Raw genomic sequence first — 17,665 nt, 5'->3', positions numbered from 1 at the left:
TGTCCAGAAGACACCAACCCCTCTGACATGGATTTGCTAAGCTCCAAAGGGTCTGCATTGCTTGGGCATCCTCTTCAGCCTGCTAGGCCCTCGCTGCTCTCAGCCTGTGCAGCCCTGCTCCTGTGCCCTCCCTGCTGCTCCCCAGGCGGGCTCTGCCAGCCCTCCCCAAGCACTGAGTGTTTTCTTTCTCCCTGCAGCTCAAGTCCTTCCACAACGAGCTCCTGACGCAGCTGGAGCAGAAGGTGGAGCTGGACTCCCGGTACCTGAGTGTGAGTTCTGTGTGTGTGTGTCTGGCACAGCCCTGGCCTCGGGGGTCCCCGGGTCTCCCTCATCAGCTGCTCCCTGCTGGGGGACGTCCCATCCTGCCCCAGCTCCTGCCCCTGGTTACAGACGGGTGCCTGGTGTCACCCACGTCACCACACACAGGACAGAGTTGTCCCCTGTTTGCCCTCTGGGCCTTGGGAATCCCACTGGAATTTCCTGGGGGCTCTGCTTGTTTGTCACCCCTTGGCAGCAGAAGCTGTGGCCAAGGCTCAGAACTTTCTCCTGTGGCATCCAGGCTGCGCTGAAGAAATACCAGACAGAGCAGAGGAGCAAGGGGGACTCCCTTGACAAGTGCCAGGCAGAGCTGAAGAAACTTCGCAAGAAGAGCCAGGGCAGCAAGAACCCGCAGAAGTACTCGGACAAGGAGCTGCAGGTAGGAGCCTGGCCTGGGGACACAAGGGGATGTTTGGTGCTGCCCAGTGCGGGTGGCCAGGCTGTGGCAAACCCCTGGGGAAGGATTTGCTGATCTCTGTAGAGAAAGGGGAGCCGGTGGGCTCGGTGGTGTGGGCGGGAGGAGGCGGCAGCCAGCGCCGGGAACGGGCTGTTCCCATGGCACAGCACAGAGTGAGGCTGGAGCTGCTGCCTGACCCTGCTCCCTTTGCCTTCACGAGTGGCCCACAGGGATCATTAATTCCTGCCGTGCCTGATCCATTGTCCCTGGGAGGGTGTTTGCTTGTGGATTTTGTGTGCCTGTGCCCCTTCCCCGGGGGCGGCTGCGGTGATTCAGAGCGGTGTGACACCCGTGTGGGTGTGCCACCGTGTGGGTGTGACACTGCGTGGGTGTGATGTCTGTGGGCCGGGGTCCCTGCCGGGGGTGGGCACGGGGGCAGTCAGAGCTCTCCACAGAGGGGGAGGCAGGGTTGGCTCTCACTGAGGAGCATCCAGCGTGTTGTCCTGGCAGTGCTGGGGGGCTGTGGCACTCTGGTCACCGATGGATCCACAGCAGGGGTTTGTGTCCTCTGCACTCCGCAGACTTCTCTGTGAGCTTTGCCCCGAGCATGGCTGATCCAGGCAAACCTTCAGGGGTAACTGATGCACCAACGTGCCCTGGCTGACAGTCGAGTGCTGCAGCAGGAGCTGTGGCCTCAGAATGATGGCATGAGTGGTGCTTGGAAAGGGGAAGATGAATTCCTGAAGCCAGGAATTATTTAGTCTTGTCTCCAAGGCAGGGGTGTGTGTGTTATGCTGGGGCCAGGGTCTGTTTATTCACATGCCAGAGATGTGTGTCTGCTGAAGGAGACCTGGACACTGGTGGCACTTCGCTCGTGGGAGTGAATTTGATGGCATTTAGTGGCATTTAGTCTCCAGCAGAGAGTTACAGTGAGGCTTGTGCTGGGGAAGTGACACCCTTAACTGCGCTGAAATTTGGGAAATGGTGGTGAGAATCAGAAGGAGAAGGATGCAGCCACCACCATCCGCTGTGGCTCAGCCTGTGGGTCCCGTGTGGAGCCAGAGCTCTGGGGGGTGCTGAGGTGGCACAGCCAGAGCGGGGCTGGGAGGTGCTGGAGCAGGACTGGAAGGTGCTGGAGCCAGGGCTGGGAGGTGCTGGAAGGTGCCAGCATATTCCTCTGTGTCCGGCCCACTGTGGTGGGAGCTCTGCTGTGTTCTCAGAGCTGAGCAGCTGAAACCACTTCTGAGCGTGGTGTCTCCACAAGTCCCAGCTTTGAAATTCCTGCTAGGCGAGAAAAGCCCTGCCAGGCCCCGAGCCCAGCGTGGGGGGACACAAGGATTAAACCTCTGTTCCCCCCACCTGCCAGAGCTGCTGACAGGGACAACAGAAGGGAATTGCTGCCGGAGCCAGCCGTGTCCTGCCAAACCCCGGGGCAGGGATCCCCATCCCACAGGGGTGGGAGGAGGAGGGAATCCATCCCAGCTGGGCTGCAGGGTGGGCTGAGCCTCCCGCTGTGAAGTGGCGGGGATGGGGCAGCCCTGTTAGCACAGCTCTCCGGGCAGGGAAACAGGATCAGACGCTCATTCCCTTTAATCTTTCAGCAGTAAGTATTTAGGAAGTGCTTATCTCCGAAAAAGCCTTCTGATGGCTTTTGAGCTTACAGAGCTATGAGACCCGTCCAACTCAGAATATTCTGTGATTCTGTGACCGCTCTGCTGCACTCGGTGGGGGTTTGCTTTGCCTTAGATCTAAACACGAAGTTAAAATTGCCAAACGCAGCCAAAAGAGCACTTCCCTTCTCTTCTCTGCTGACTGCAGAGCTGGTGTTTCCTCAGAAAAAAAAGAGTGTTTGGGGCCACCCTCGATGCTATTTTACCTCGGCCTGGGCATTGCAGAGAGGGGGGACTGCAGCAATTTGGTCCAGCCTGGAAGCGTGTGGGTGTTGGTGCTGGTGCTGAGGAGAGAGCCTTGTTTTGGGCTTTGAGGAGCTGAAAATGGGCTTTGGGGAGCTGAAAATGGGCTTTGGGGAGCTGAAAATGGGCTTTGAGGTGGTGAAAATGGCCTTTGAGGAGGTGAAACCAGGTTTGAGTGGATCAGGAGCATCTACAGAGATTTGTGGGGCTTTGCTTTCCTCAGCCTGGTTAAAGCAGAGCCACAGGCAGGCTGGTTTGTTGAGCTGGCCCAGAGCCACCCCTGTGGCCACTTGCCAAACCTCTGGTAGTCTCCTCGGAGCTGCTCAGGCACCTGGGGATGGTTTTGGGATGCTGACAACTGCACCAGGCTGGAGCCTGGGGACCACAGACCCATCAGCCAGGGCTGGCTGGAGTCTCCTAATGGGCTGTGGCTGGTTCCTTCTCTCCTCGTGGGAGAAGCTGCTGTTGATGGAAGTGTCACCTCCTTCAAGGCAGCAATAACATCTTGCTCTGCTGAAGGCTCATCCCGTGAAGCTGCTGGGGCAGCTGCCAGCCAGGAGTCTGATGCTCTGTCATCATCTTCCTTCATATTTAATGCTCCAGGAAGCAGAACTGCTCCTCTCTGCCTCTTCACCACTTGTGGAATGACCACATCTTGTCATCACCTGCCAGTGAGATGGGTGGGTGAGACACGTGGTGGCAGCAGCAGGACTGTCCTGCAGGGACCTCGGGGTTTATGTAACGTTGGTCAGAGTGAGAGCAGGTTTGGGGCCACCCAGGCTCTGGCTTGGGCAGGGGCACCAGCGTGGCTGTGTTTCCGCACTGCTAAATCCATCAGAGAGCTCAGTACAACTGCCCAAACCTCTCACCTGTTTAATTCAGCTGTTCCCACTTATAAAGCAGCAATAAATCCTGGAGTTCAGCAGGGAGTGCACGCAGCAATGGCTGGGGAGCAGTAGCTTTGGAACAGGGGGTTGAGGGGGTGTGATGCTCTTGCAGGAGGCTTCTCCTGAGCTGCATCAGCCCCTCATTGCATGGAGTGAGCTGCTCCAGGCTTGTCTGCAAGCCCCACATCACCTGGCCACTGTCTCCTGCTGGTTTTATGGAGTTTTCCAGGCAGGGATGAGTGTTGCAGCATTAAGTGGCTGAGGAGTTAAAACACCTCATGGTTTGCAGCCCAGACATATGTAGCTCTAAACCAGCTCCAAGTGCCACCAGGCTGCTGGAGTGATCTCCCAGCTCCCAAACCCTGTCTGCCATGGTCAGGAGCGATGCTGTGGTTGGGGGTTCTTGCTGCTGAGTGTCACATTGAGCCAGGCTTTTATTCCTTATGAATCAGTCCTGAGCTGCTGTTCCACACAAGGAGTGAGGGCTGAGAGCCTCACGTGGCTCATCTTCCTCGTGGAGTGACTGAGATGGGGTTTGACCTGTGCTGAAAGCCGGGAGAACAAACCAATTTCGCTCACTTCACATCTCTGATGAAGAAGAATGAAAACAATATTAAGATGAAACAATCACCACGGAAGCTCAAGTGCTGTAATTCCATTAAAGGCTGGTTGTGATCAGGCCATAAAATCAAGGTCATGATGGGTTTGGGACCTGGATTGAATCAGCAGCTCAGCAATGAAGTTATGTTGGTTTAAAGTATTTATCAAATCATATTAGTGCTGTGAGCAATTGGATTTCTGCATCGGGCTGAAACAAAACTGGCTGTAATTCAGCCTAAATAGCAATGCTGGGGCTGGGTGTTTGTCCTGAAAGGCTGTGCCTGACCCAGGTGACAGTGGGTGACCCTGGGTGGGCAGTGGAGGCCGAGCTCAGCCTCTGCCTTCACTCACCCCTGCTCCCATGGGAATGTTTTAAGCATTAAGTACCACTGTGCCAAATAACCTGTGGGGTTTTATAAACTTTTGTCATTGAAACCTCATTTGGATATTCCCATCAGGAGAAATAATTTTAGGTGTAGGTCAGGAAGCTCCAAATGACAGGGAGTTTGTACAAACCAGGTTATGAGTTTATGTGAAAGTCAAATAGGGAAGGACTCAAAGCTTAGCGGCTCCAGGTGACTCTCTCCAGGTTTGACTGGGATTTAGGCTGAGGAGGATATGTACCCAAACCCAGCAAGAGAAGAGTAGAGAAGCCACTTCCAGCATCCAAAGAGGCTCCAAGAGAGCTGCAGAGGGACTTTGACAAGGCCTGGAGTGACAGGACAGGGGGAATGGCTTCCCACTGCCAGAGGGCAGGGTTAGATGGGCTATTGCAGAGAAATTCTTCCCTGTGGGGGGGTGAGGCCCTGGCACAGGGTGCCCAGAGCAACTGTGGTCGCCTCATCCCTGGAAGTGTTCCTGGAAGTGCCTGTGCAGCTCAGAGCTGTGTCATGAGCATTTGGGTACCAAATCTGTGCATTGAGGTGCTGATCCAGGGTGTTCCTGCACGGAGGGAACGTTCTAGGCAGGAGAAGGTGAAGCGCCTGCTGGAGCCAGCGCTCCCCGGCTGCTTTGCTCTCTGGATTTTATGTAACACCACATGTGTGCGTGGCTGGGGCTGCTGCAGATGTGACCATAACGAGGGGAGACAGCCCTTCCCGGGGGAGAGAGGCAGCCTGGCGTCCCCGGAGCGCGCGGGCTCTTGGGGTTGGCTCCCCAGGATCTGCTCTGCCTTTTCCATCACCTTGGATAACCATCAGTAGCCGTGTCCCAGCGTCCCCACGGATCTCTGGCTGCAGCCAAGCGGGGGAGGCTGGTGGGCAGCACATCAGGGGCCAGGGCCTTCCCTTCTCCTGCCTGGGGGTGCTGGTGCTGTGCAGGGCAGGGGGAAGTTGTCCTCTCCCTGGGAAACGTGCAGGGCGCTGCTGTGCCTGTGTGGTTCTGGGGGGCTCCTGTGGCTTTGGAGGGTCAGTGACCCTGCAGAAGGCAGGGAAATGCGTTTGGGGTCCTGCAGTGATCTGTGGTGGCCATTCCTTGCTGTGGGGCTGTTTTATTTCCCATATTACAGGAGAGGTTGGGTTAGGGCTCATCCTGAGCTCTGCTCTGTTTCCTGGCCGTGGAAGAGCCTCGGATAGCCCCGGGCTCAGATCCAGCATTGCTGTGCCTGGCTGGACACACCACCCTCCCTCCCTCCCTCCCTCTGGCACACTTGGGTCGTGTGTGGGAGCTGCAGCAGCCAGGAGGGGATGGTGCCTCCCCCGAGGCTGCTCCAGGGTCTGCCAGCTGCCTCGCAAGGAGCGATTTCTGGGAATGAGGAAAAGCTGCCCGGGCTGAGCATCCCTGGCTGCTTGTTCTGCTCATTTTGCCTCTGTGCTGTGGTGGGGTTTCAGCAGGTTTGCCTTGAGTCTGTTCCCCGGCTCAGATGCTCTTCCCTTGCTAATCAGCCTAACTTCTTTTTTATCTTATCCCATTTCTAGCTATTCTCCCTCATGATTGCCTAAACAAATCTTCCCTTCTTTGTGTGTTTACTCCTTCCAGGTATTTCAGCCTGCTGCATCGATCCAGCACAGTCCTCTCTCTTCCCTGACCTTTCCTTTCTCTTTTCCCACACATCCTGCTGTGCCACTGGCTCTGACCAAATCCCTCCTTGGGATGAGAGCTGGAGTTGGCACAGCCCCTCCCTCTCTGCATCCCTCCCGGTGCTGGATGGAAGCGTGCCTGCCACGTGCTCCCTTTGGTTTTCTGCTCCCAAAACTCATGGCTGTGCCATGCTGGTGACCCCAAGGCAGCTCCTGCCTCCTGGGCATCCCCTCTTGTCCCTAGGGTCACTCCTTGGCTCAGCCTGGTCAGGATCTGTGAAGGATCTAAGAGGGATCCGTGGTGATGATTTCTGTGGTGGAGCTCAGCACTGCCGTTGGCTTGTATTCCCTGTGTTTGCAGGATGCTGGCTGGGATGGGAGGTTTGAACTCATTTCCCAGCAGGGCTGTGGTTATCAAAGGCTCGGCTGGAGCTCGGTGCTGCTCCACCTGCGCTGACAGCAGCGTGTGCTCCACACGACTCGGGGCTTGACATTTCTCAGCTGCTCTTTGATCTCCACCCCTCCCCGAGCTGTCACCGTGGCGTTGGGGAAGTGGCAGGGCTGTGTGCCCTGGCTGTCTGTGTGGGACAACAGCGGCTGCTCCAGCTGGGATTTGGCAGCAGCTTGTTCCCTTTTCATGTGCTCGTGCTCCTAATTCTCCGTCTGACCCGCGGGGGGGACTCGTTTTGGCTTTGGAGCAGGGACCGCCCAGCTTGGCTCCAGCAGCGCTCGTGTGCCCGGCTCTGGGGGGTGCCCGGCTGGGCCCCCACAGCCGGGGGTGCCCCAGGAGCAGGCAGGAGCCCCGGCTGTGCCAGCCCGGCCCCACGGCAGCAGCCTGTGCCAAAGCCTGTGCCAAAGCCTCTGCCCGGCGCCGCCACGTGCTGACACTGCTAATTAGGTCAGCGGCTCCCGGTGAATTGGAAGTGGATGCGGGAGGCGGGGGGGGGGGGGGCGGCACGGGGGAGTTATTTGAGGCCTCTCCAACCTAGAAACCCAGAAAAGATTTTCTGGAGCTGTTGGGTGGCTCTGGTGTGTGCTGTGGCTTTGGGTGCGACCATTGCCCTGGCTGCCTCCCCGCCTGCTCGGGTCACAAATGGGGTTTCTTTTTCCTGTTTAGAACTGGGATTTTATTTAGATGTTTCTTAAAATGTAGATTCGAAGCTGACGACCTCAATCATGGTCTCAATTTACAATGCAGTGCTTGTGTAGTTTGTGCTTGTCAGTGGGGTCTTGGGGAAAGTGCTGAGCCTGGCAGGGAAGCGCCTTCCCCCAGCCCTTACAGGGGATCGAGTCATGCCAAAGAAAGGCAAACACCATGAGAAAGGTGTGTGGCTGTGGTTCAGAGTGTGGGGTGGCTGAGATTTCCCCCATTTCTGGGCAATGGAGATGAGAGCAGCAGCCCTGAGGTCCTGGTGGGCACCTGGCTGCAGGTGAAGCCTCACTCCTGAGTAAGGCAGAGCTACTCCTTGAAGTGTAGTCCCGAGATCTTACACCATGCTTTGTGTGTTACTTTTCCCCCGTGCATCTGGCATATTTAACAGGCTTTTTTATTTAAATTTGCCTTTCTGGGCGTTATCTGAAAGCCCACTGTCATTCTGAGCAAACCCAAACTGAAAACCACCTCGTGAACAAGGAGTGTCGCTCGCCATTTTGTGATGGAACAAAGTGTAAAATTAAGGCTCTGGATAAATCAATGGCACACGGAGCATATTTACATAAAGTATATAAAGCTCTGAGTACTAAGTTTAGAGCGTGGGCTCTGCGCTCGCAGAGCGGCGTGTTCCGACTGGCTGAGACAAGCCTTTCCTCAGCACAGGAATTAGCAGGAGCCTTGCAAAACCAGCCTGAGAGCAGGGGTGTAAATAAGGCTTGTACCTGCGTATTTAAATCCTGGTGAGAGCTGGAGATCTCCCGCTGCTCAGATCAGGGTTTCTCCCTGTGTTGTGGTGTGTCTGGGCTGGAGCCGTGCCCGCCCGCCTGCCGGGGCACGGCACTGCCCGACTCGGGGATGGTGATCCCGCGGGGAATTGTGGCAGGATGGGCCTTGTGCTACTGAACCAAATTAGCTGGAGCTGAGCTCTTTTCGCTCCTCACCTTCTCGTTCTTGATGACCCAGTTAGTAAATTAAGCAGGATGAGTTTTGGGGGTTGGGGTCTGTGTGTGCTCCTGCGATTTCAGGGTTGCGTTTTCCTTCCAGAAATGGGGCTCTGCCCCTTCCTCTCGGATAAAAACTTCTTATGGGGCTGCCCTAATGCAGATGGGTGGGGGCAGCAGGGCTCGGTCCATCCCGGGCACGGAGGGGCTGGGGACTCTCCAGGCTGGCACTGAGGCATCCATTCCCCAGCTCCCATCGCCGCTGCCAGGCTGCTGCCTCTGGGCTCTGTCCCTGCGCTGTTCCCAGGCTAATAATACCCGGGAGGAGGCGGCGTGCTGCCTTCCCCAGCGCATCCTCCTCCGGCCGCCTGCATCGCTCCTCCAGGGGCTTTGTGTGCCCAGGGCTGCTGCCGCCTCTTCCTGTGCCAGACTGGCCCCAGCACCTCTGTGCTGGCACAGCCTGGCTGCTGCCCGGCTCTCAAATGCCGTGCCCTGTATCCTTGCTTCGGGGTGATGCCAAAACCTCCATCACTTCTACTTGTGTGCCCAGTGGCATCAGCTCGGTTCCCTTTGCTTATTTCTCCTCATGGCCACGGGCGCTTGCCCTGGTTTTTCTTATTTTGGAGGAAAAAATTCTCTTTGAAATAGGGTTGTTGGTTGCAAACCAGGTTTTGAATCCATTTCTCACTGACCCCCTTTCCTTCACCCAGGTTGGTGCAGTGTGGGAAGACCCAAAACCTGCTGGCTCTGGCACCAGGGTTTGCTCTCAGGGGCTGCTCAGAGCAGGGTGGGAGCCAGGAGCAGGTCCAGCCCCAAAATAATCCCCCTTTGAAGTCTGGGATGTCACTGAATCTTGCTCCTTTTGTTGGCTTGCTCCATTTTATGTATCTGCTAATAAATATTGTAGCATGCTAAAAATAACTGAAAACCGTGAAGAAGCAGCAAAGCTGCTTTGGGCCCTGAATTTCCAGTTTAATTCCCGTCTCAGAGAAGCTTGAGCTGCCTGATGCAGGTCCAACCCTGCCTGGGCTGCGGATGTTGTGGCTTTCCAGTGTCGTGGTCCCACTGTCCTAGGGAGGAGATGGTGGCAAGGAAGTGTCACAGTGTGGGACAGTGATGGGTGAGAGGTGGTGCTTTCAGAGCCTCGGTGGCTGCTCCCCTAGTGCCACATGGCAGGTGGAAGCTGGGAGCATCCAAAGGGACAAAGGGAGGAGAAGGTGATGAGGTCAGGGAGCTGGGGGCACCTGGTGTGTTCTGTGTTTAGGGAGGCTGGTGCTGCCCTGGAGTCCCCTGTGCCACCTTTCCATCACACAGGGCAAAGCAGCCGGGTTCCCCCAGCGCAGCCTGTGTGCTGCTGCTCTGCCAGGTGTGGTGCTGGCAGAGCCCAGCGTGGCACAGCCGTGCTGGCACCTGTCACATCAGGAGAACAGAGCCAGCAGAGGAGCATCCGGCTGCTGGCACTGGCAGGGCCACAGTGTCTGCAGGTAGTTTTAGAGGTGCTGGTGTGGCAGGGTCCCTGTGCCATCCCCTGACAGCAGGCAGGGATTCGGCACAACCCGGCCAGCAGGGGAGATGCTGGGGCGGGCCGGGAGCCACGCTGGTTTGTGCGCTGGCAGGGCAGGGCCGAGCCAGGGGCTGCGGGGGCCGCTGCCTGTCCCGGGCCATCGGGGCAGCCCCCGGCCCCCGGCAGCGCCTCCGAGCCCGGGTGGTGAGCGGGCGGCCGCCGGGTACAGCTCGTCCCGTGCAGCCCACGGGCTGAGTCAGCGCCTCTGCGTGGGGGGCTCCGATGAGTAAGGGCGGGCTGGGGGGCTGTGCAGGCACACGTGTGTGTCCCGTGCCGGGGTCCCCGCCCGCACTGCCCGCCCCTCTCCGCGGCACCCCCTGCCCCGTGTTGGTGGGCAGCGCTGCCGGCAGCCCCCTCCCTGCTCCTCTCTCTGTTCCAGTACATCGAAGCCATCAGCAACAAGCAAGGGGAGCTGGAAAACTACGTCTCGGACGGCTACAAGACAGCTCTGACAGAAGAGAGGAGACGGTTCTGCTTCCTGGTGGAGAAACAGTGCGCGGTGGCCAAGAGCGCCATCACCTACCACGCCAAGGTGAGTGGGACCCGCTGAGCCGGTCCTGGCTGCCCCATCACTGGGTGGATGCTCCCAGCTCAAGCTGCATCCCATAGAACAGCCTGATATCCCAAAAGCCACAGCTGGTGCGGCCCCTGCAGCTCGGGGGACTGAGGGGGTGATGGACCAGCAGGTGACTCCAGGGAAGATGCCCCAGCAGGAGCAGCTGCTCCAAATCCCTCCTGCCCGTAGCAACTCCATATCCCTCCTGCTCACGGCTGCCCACGTGTCCTGCAGCAGGGCGGGAGCTGCCCCCTGCCCGCCTGGGAAGCTGCAGCACCTGCATGGGTCTGGAGCAGAATCCATGCAGACGAGGGCTGGGAGTGCCGGCGCTGCTCCCGCAGCCTCGTGCTCCTGTTCTGGTTGTTCCCCACCACCGCCCTCCGTGGCTCACAGCAGCCATCTGTCACCGCCACGCTTGGCACTGGAGCAGGAGAGGGAGTTGGGATTAGTCAGCTCTGTCCTGGCACATCCACAGCATGGATCCACACTTGGCGTGGTGAGCTTAGTGCAGGAGAGGAAAAATACCCCCCAGGGCTGGCGGTCAGCAGGAACAAACCAAAACCTTGCTGCAGCAGCACACGGGGTGATTTTGCAGGTGGCTTGTCCAGAGCATGGTGGGTGTCCTGCTAAAAACTCCATCCTGCTGCTGCCCTTGGCTCCTGCAGGATGCTCCACAGCATCAGGAGGCTGGACCCACTGGCTGGTGTTGGGGAAATATGCAGGGACTTCGAAATTTGATTTAGAGAGGTTTTGATACTCTGAAGTGCATTTTATCTCCAGATGAGGCACAGCAGAGACATCTAGTCACCCTTGGCTGTACTGGGGAGTGATCTCGAGGGGGTTGGGACTCTTCCCCCCCTGAGTCACACAACGGGATGCTGGTACATTCTGGGTGAATAAGGACAAGTTCGTCTCCATCTCTTCCCCCTTGGAGCATGGTAGCAGGTGGCTGCCTGTCCTACAGGCAGGGAGCAGTGGGGCTTGGATAGAGCAGAGGAGCCTGGAGGCTGTTGGGGCTGAGCACCCAAAAGAAGCAGCTCATGCCTTGGGATCTGTGGACAGTCTGGAGCACGGGCTATGCCCTGCCAAGCTTCAGGCTGGTTTTATTTCTCTGCTCCACGTGGGAGCCAGCTCCCTGCCCAGCTCCCTGCAGCCTGGAGATGCTGCACACAGATTATCTTGGAATAAACTGGGGAGATGGATTACCTTTTCCTTCCCTCATTCCCATTTTTCATGATACCTTCCTGGCTCTGCTGCCGTCAGAGCCTGGAAGCAGGATGCCCCTGTGTGTTATCTCGGCCATGCACAGAGCCATTGATCAATCCCAGACCAGCTCAGCCCTGGATCCATGTGGTGCTGCCCAGGGAGTGGGGGCTGGCCACCTGCACCCCTGTGCCCTCATGACTCATTCTGCTCTTGCAGGGGAAGGAGATGCTGACGCAGAAGCTGCCGCTGTGGCAGCAATCCTGCTCGGATCCCAACAAGATCCCGGACCGCGCCATACAGCTGATGCAGCAGATGGCTGCCAGCAGCAATGGCACCATTATGCCCAGCCCTCTGTCCACATCCAAGTCCAACCTCATCATCTCTGACCCCATCCCTGGTGCCAAACCTCTCCCTGTCCCCCCGGAGCTGGCACCTTTTGTAGGAGTAAGTATCTCTGTGGTGGAAGCTGTGCTGCCCTTCTGAGCAAAGCCGGAGGGACGAGCCCAGGCCGGTGTCACCGCTGTCCTCGGCAAGTTGCCCTTGGATGGACTGTCACTGATGGCAGGGATGGGCAGCTCCGTGCTGTGCCATCCTGGCATGTGGGAAGGAGCCTGGCCTGGGGACAAGGCAGCCTGTCCCACCTCATCCTGCTAGAGTCAGTGAGCTCTGACAGAGGAGGGGCTCCCCAGGGCTGTTTGGGGAACCCACAAACTGGACCTGCCTGTCCAGGCTGGACCCCAAGCTGTGGGGCTGAACCCAGGTACCCCAGTAACTGTGGGAGAAAGGCCTGGAGTGACCTGTGGGATGAAGGACTCTTCAGAAGAGAGTGTCCACCTGATGTGGGGGCATGAGCTGAGCAGTAGAGCTCAGCAGGGAATTGGCAGGTGCAGGGGAGCTCAGAGCAGTAAAATGCCATTGACATGACCCCACTGCTCCTCCCAGAGCAGTTTGGTTGGGGTGGGACCTAACCCAAGAGGACAAAGCTCCAATTTGCCTCTCTCCCTGGAGCTGTGTCGCACTGGGAAGCTGCAGGGGGATGCCCTAATGAAGCCACTCCCTGTCCCCCTCCCCTCCTCTCTCGCAGCGCATGTCGGCGCAGGAGGCCATGCCAGTGATGAACGGAGTCTCGGGCTCTGACAGCGACGGGTACAACCACTGGTCTGAGATGAAGCCAGCACAGCCCAAATCTTTATCTCCTCCCCAGCCTCAGAAGCAGCTGAGTGACTCTTACTCCAATACACTCCCAGTTCGCAAAAACGTGCCACCGAAAAACAGCTACGCCTCAGGTGAGGCCCCGGCCCCGTTGCCAGGGGCACTGGTGTGCCAGGGGCTGTGTCGGGCAGTGCCATAGGAGAGGTCCAGGGGACCAGCTGGGCATGGTTATTGGGGTGCTGGGTGTGGGGAGACAGAGACCAACAGCATTCCCTTGGTGTCAGATGCTGCTCGTGGCTCTTGGCCTGGGCGTTAGGAAATGCTGGAGCTGGGCCCTGCCCTGGGATTTCACAGAATTTCCAGGAGGAAAATCTTGTGGAATCTGGCACAGGGAACCTGCTCCCTTTGCCATGGCTGGTGGATGATGCTGAGGGTCTGATCCTGCTTGTTGAGGGGGAAGGTGTGAGTCGCCCTGAAGGTTTTAGTGCAACCTAGGCTGAAGGAAGGAAGTGTGGGGGCCTGTCCTGTGTCTTGGGGTCAGGGATTTGGGGCACCCACGGGTCTCTGTTCCCCTAGCTGAAAACAAGACACTGCCACGCTCCAGCTCCATGGCCGCCGGGCTCGAGAGGAACGGCCGGACGAGGGTGCAGGCGATTTTCTCGCATGCTGCCGGGGATAACAGCACCCTCCTGAGCTTCAAAGAGGGGGACCTCATCACACTGCTGGTGCCCGAGGCCAGGGACGGCTGGCACTACGGAGAGAGCGAGAAAACCAAAATGTGAGTGTGCCGAGTGTCCTCAGGAGCAGCCTTATCCGGATGCTCCACGGGCAGAGCTGGGTTTGGCTTCATCCCCATCTTTGTCTTTCAGGAGGGGCTGGTTTCCTTTCTCCTACACACGGGTCCTTGACAATGATGGCAGCGAGCGCGTCCACACCAGGTAGGAGCATCATGCAGGGTGACAGCGAGTCTGTGTCCTTGGGATGGGAATTAGGAACTCCTTAGGAATTCTTGTTAGGAGCAACAGCACAGGGGGGTGGTTGCTGCTTCTGGGTGGCGTTTGCCATGAGTGGATGGGTGGCCTGGGGGTCTCTGCATGGAGCTGATGCCTCTGCTCTGGGCCCCCCAGCTTGCAGCAAGGGAAGAGCAGCAGCACTGGCAACCTCCTGGACAAGGATGACATCTCCATCCCGCCGCCAGACTATGGCATGGCCTCCCAGGCCTTCCCAGCACAGGGCGGCAACACCTTCAAGCAGCGGCCATACAGCGTGGCCGTGCCTGCCTTTTCCCAGGTGAGCTTCTCCCGCTGGCTTCTCCCGCTCCGGGGGGGATGTTTGAGGAATGGGGGATGCCGGAGCAGCTTCCTGCGCACGGTCCCTGCTGTGGGGGCCAGGGATCTGCAGCTCCCTGTCCCAGGATGGGATGAGTGGGAGCGTTCCTGGTGTGCTGCGGATGCGTGGGGGTGCCGAGGGCGGCTCTCCAACCTCTGTTCGTTGTTTTAGGACTACCTAATGCCCTATGGGTGTGCAATTAAAGACTATGCCAGTGGCCTCTGCCAAGCACCCTCCGCTCACTACAAGCCTTACACTAGGTCGACAGCTGTAAGTCCGACGCTTGCAATGTTTCCCTTGGGATTTATGGAAGTTTGGCTGTTTTGTGCCTGGTGATCCGCGTGCCTTGCCTGGACCCTGCTCCTGCCCAGCACCTCTCCTGGGGTGAAGGGATGCAGGGAGCTGATGGATGGGGAGGAACGGGCAAGGCACGGGGGGCAGTGGCACAAAACGGCCCCGTAAACCCCCAAAGGACAACACTTGCCGACTCCATGGGAGTCTCCCACCAGAAACAGGCTGCTCACAGGCAGCTGGAAGTGTTTTCTCTGGCACGTGCTAATTCAAGCCGGTGACAGTCCCGTGGGGACACTGGGGCAGATCCTGGACAGGATTCCAGAGTGTCCAAAGCAAGCCCAGGGCTTCTTGGATAAAAAGCCAGGGAGGATGCACAAAGCAGATGGGATCAGCCTAACCCAAGAGCTACTGGTGTAGTAGAACTCTCCCACCAGAATGAGCACAGCGGGATGAACCGTGCTGGCATCACATGCGGGCTGATAGGGAGAGGAGGGAAAGAGAAGGGCAGTCAGCATCAACCCTTGACAGAGTGCGGCAGCTGGGATCTGCTCTGCTCTGCTCTGCAGGGAGTGGGGTGGAAGCACAGCCCCACTTCTTGCTGCTTTGCTGGGGTTTTCCAGCAGGATTTGCTGCTGGGGTTGGTATTTTGTGACTGGGGAGGTGGGAATGTGGGTCTCCGGTCACTGCTGCGTGGCCAGCTCAAAGGCCAGAGACTCTCCCTCTTTCCTGGAGTGATCCCATGTTTGTTCTGGAGATCAGAGCTGCTCCAGTTGTATCCCAGAGCAGGCCCTTGCTCAAGGGGGGATGCCTTTGAGGGATGTTCTTCGGGCCTGGTTCCCTGTCTGCCCCTCGGTCCCTCCCTGCAAGGCCTGCTCAGCACCGGCTAAAGGAGAAAATGGTCCAAAACCCTGTGGGTTTCTGGTGGGAGTGAATACAGGCAACCCCCCTTTCCACAGAACATTTCACTGGTGTCTCAGTTGTGCAGTCTCTTTCCAACAGTCTCAGCATCTCAGAGCAGCAGAACTCTGTTCCTAGAGGGGCTGGGCAGGGCAGAGCAGAGCTCTCCCAGCAGTCACCTTTCCATGTCTGGCCAGATAAATTCTACAGAGTGGTGCAACTTCACTCCCTGCTGTCTGAATCCCACTCTGATCATCTCCATATCTCCTTTTCCTCTCCAAATGCATCAGTTCTTGGCCCTGGCTCCTGATGCACTTTGGTTTTGTTCATGTGACCCTCTGGTGGCCCCTGAATAGGCACAGCGCACACGTCCCTCACTGTGTTTCCTCCCCTCCTCTCCACAGGGTCTCGATGACTACGGGACGAGGTCTGTCAGCAGGTAAGATGTCACCTTCCTGTCACATTCCCTGCGAACTGTTAGTGTTGGTGGTGGGCAAAGCCGTGGGGCTGTTCCCCCACAGGGGTCCCTGCATGGGCTCCCCGGGGACTGGCAGTGGCTGGGATGGGGCCAGGTCTCATCTGTGAGAGTGTGGGGGACCCAGGGAGGGCAGGACCCAGGGTCAGCTTGGTGTCCCCAGCCTCATGCCCCTCCAGAGAGTCAAATCTCCCAACCTCCTCTGGGCTCGCGCCTGGATAGTGAAGCCACGGAGAGCCCCCGCTCCGCGGTCTTTCCCCGGCACCTTCTCCATCCCCTCTGCCTCGGAGCTGCCCCGCCTCGCTCTCGGGGCTAAGCCAGGCCCGTGGCTGGGTGGTGCTCGCCGCCCGTCCCGTCCGTGCTGGGTCCCGCGGTGCCGGGAGGGGAGCTGGGCTCCCGGCTCGGTGCTGCCCCGCGGCCACTCTGGCATCTCTGTGCTTTGTTCCGCAGCGGCAGTGGCAGTTTGGTATCAACGGTGTGAGGACACCTGGGCTCGCAGCGGCCCCTTGCTGCTTGGAAGAGCTTTCTGCTTCTTTCCCCCCTTTTTTTTCCCCTTCCCTTTCGTTTCTCTTTCTCTACTTCTTTTGGATTTGAAACTCTTGTGATCTTCAAGGAAACCATGGTGCTTCTCACCCCTCCCTGGTGTTCACAGTGCCCTTGTTTCTGAAGCCTTTTTGGAGCAGAAACTGCTGCCAGGTCTGTGCTCACAGCCCAGGTGCAGTTGTCACTTAGTGGGACCCGGTGTTTGTCCTCCCGTGTGATGTTAGCGATGCACTGTCCCCCCCCCAGGGGCCGCGCCGGCCGCCCCGCACGAGCCTGGACCAAACTCCCAGACTGGATCACATATGCATGGCCTCTGGTGTCCGTACTGTTACTGAGCATCCGGGATGCCCGCACCCAGGATGCCATTCCCGGAGGGGCGGCAGCGTCCCCGCTCCTCCCACTCGGCCCAATCCGCTTCCATCCCACCGCGGTGGCTTTGAGAGAAGCGGATGGCACAGAGCTCCCGCCCCGGGGAAAGGGCTGCTTCTGGCCTGGGGTCCCACCGACCGTGGGAACCCACCCGGAAGGGTTACTCCTGGTTGTTTTATAAATATATATATATATTTTTTGTAGCAAGGTATTGTTACCTCACGTTAGGGCTGGGGCTCCGAGGACTGCTCGCATCCCCAAACCAGGCTTGAGCGAGGCAGCCCCGGCACTCGGCAGTGCCCGGGGGGCTCCCACCCCACACTGGGGGTCCCGCTCCCGCACTAGCCCGGCCGTAGCCCTCCTAGTGCCCGTGGCCGTCTCCACTGCAAAGCTGTTCACGCTTTTTTCTGATGTGATTTTTAAGACCTCTGACATTGCCTGTTTACTGGGACATTGCTGGCAATAGACTCCACCCCCCCCACACACCTGGACCAGTTTTTGGGTTATCTCCTCGCCTGCGGGCACACTGTTCTGAGCCCCTCCTGCATCGATGTCCGAATTTTGCTAAGGATTTTTAACCCAGGATATTTCATGATGAATGACTGAATGTAGAGGGGGAAAAAAAAAAAACAAACCACAAACCCAGCCTAGCAAAGCCTGTGTGGAGATTGTAAAGTGCTGAAAAACCTTTTTTTAAAAGCCAGAGAGAATTGTGCCCTGTACTGAGTTATTGTTTGAATAAAAGTTTTATTTATTGCATTGAGCTGGGCCTCGGTGTCTTTTTCGGCTGCCGTGCCTGCGTGCTGCCCTCACCGCCTGCATCGCCCACCGCGCATTCCCAGGCCGTGTTTTTGTTCCCTGCTCCGTCCCTGGGGACGCTGCCTGTGCGCACTCAGCCCCGCCGGCACTAAACAGCTTCGCTGAGCGGGAGCAGCGACAGCTGCTTTAGAGCCGGGTCCCCTCTCCCTGAGCATCTGAGGGGGTGATGCCGCTCCTGCTCCCGCATGCCAAGGCTCCGGCTGCGCTTTCCCGGCGCTGGGAAAGCGGCGATGG

The 17,665-nt window shown here is 58.1% G+C and overlaps 1 protein-coding gene across 7 annotated transcripts in view; it reads left to right on the top strand.

Moving 5' to 3' along the window:
- The window catches only part of BAIAP2 (BAR/IMD domain containing adaptor protein 2), a 38,943-nt gene that overhangs the window by 17,107 nt on the left and 4,171 nt on the right, over positions 1-17,665 (top strand). For 2 of the 7 annotated variants that reach the window (XM_066200521.1, XM_066200523.1), the window contains exons 5-13: positions 198-269; positions 560-697; positions 10,171-10,323; positions 11,770-11,997; positions 12,638-12,839; positions 13,282-13,483; positions 13,575-13,643; positions 13,833-13,995; positions 15,630-15,664. In XM_066200521.1, coding sequence (XP_066056618.1) covers positions 198-269; positions 560-697; positions 10,171-10,323; positions 11,770-11,997; positions 12,638-12,839; positions 13,282-13,483; positions 13,575-13,643; positions 13,833-13,995; positions 15,630-15,664 — 1,262 coding nt within the window. Of the gene's footprint in view, positions 1-197; positions 270-559; positions 698-10,170; positions 10,324-11,769; positions 11,998-12,637; positions 12,840-13,281; positions 13,484-13,574; positions 13,644-13,832; positions 13,996-14,205; positions 14,305-15,629; positions 15,665-16,150; positions 17,376-17,665 lie in introns of those variants that run through there. The other 5 variants (XM_066200527.1, XM_066200526.1, XM_066200525.1 and 2 more) reach the window with 5 other exon arrangements.

This window comes from Chamaea fasciata, unplaced genomic scaffold (assembly GCF_029207755.1).
Source record: "Chamaea fasciata isolate MVZ Bird 193981 ecotype frontalis unplaced genomic scaffold, bChaFas1.0.hap1 SCAF_19, whole genome shotgun sequence".
In the NCBI taxonomy this organism is placed as follows: Eukaryota; Metazoa; Chordata; class Aves; order Passeriformes; family Sylviidae; genus Chamaea; species Chamaea fasciata.
Note: the sequence above shows the minus strand (reverse complement) of the source record. Positions and strands in the feature narration are given on the sequence as shown.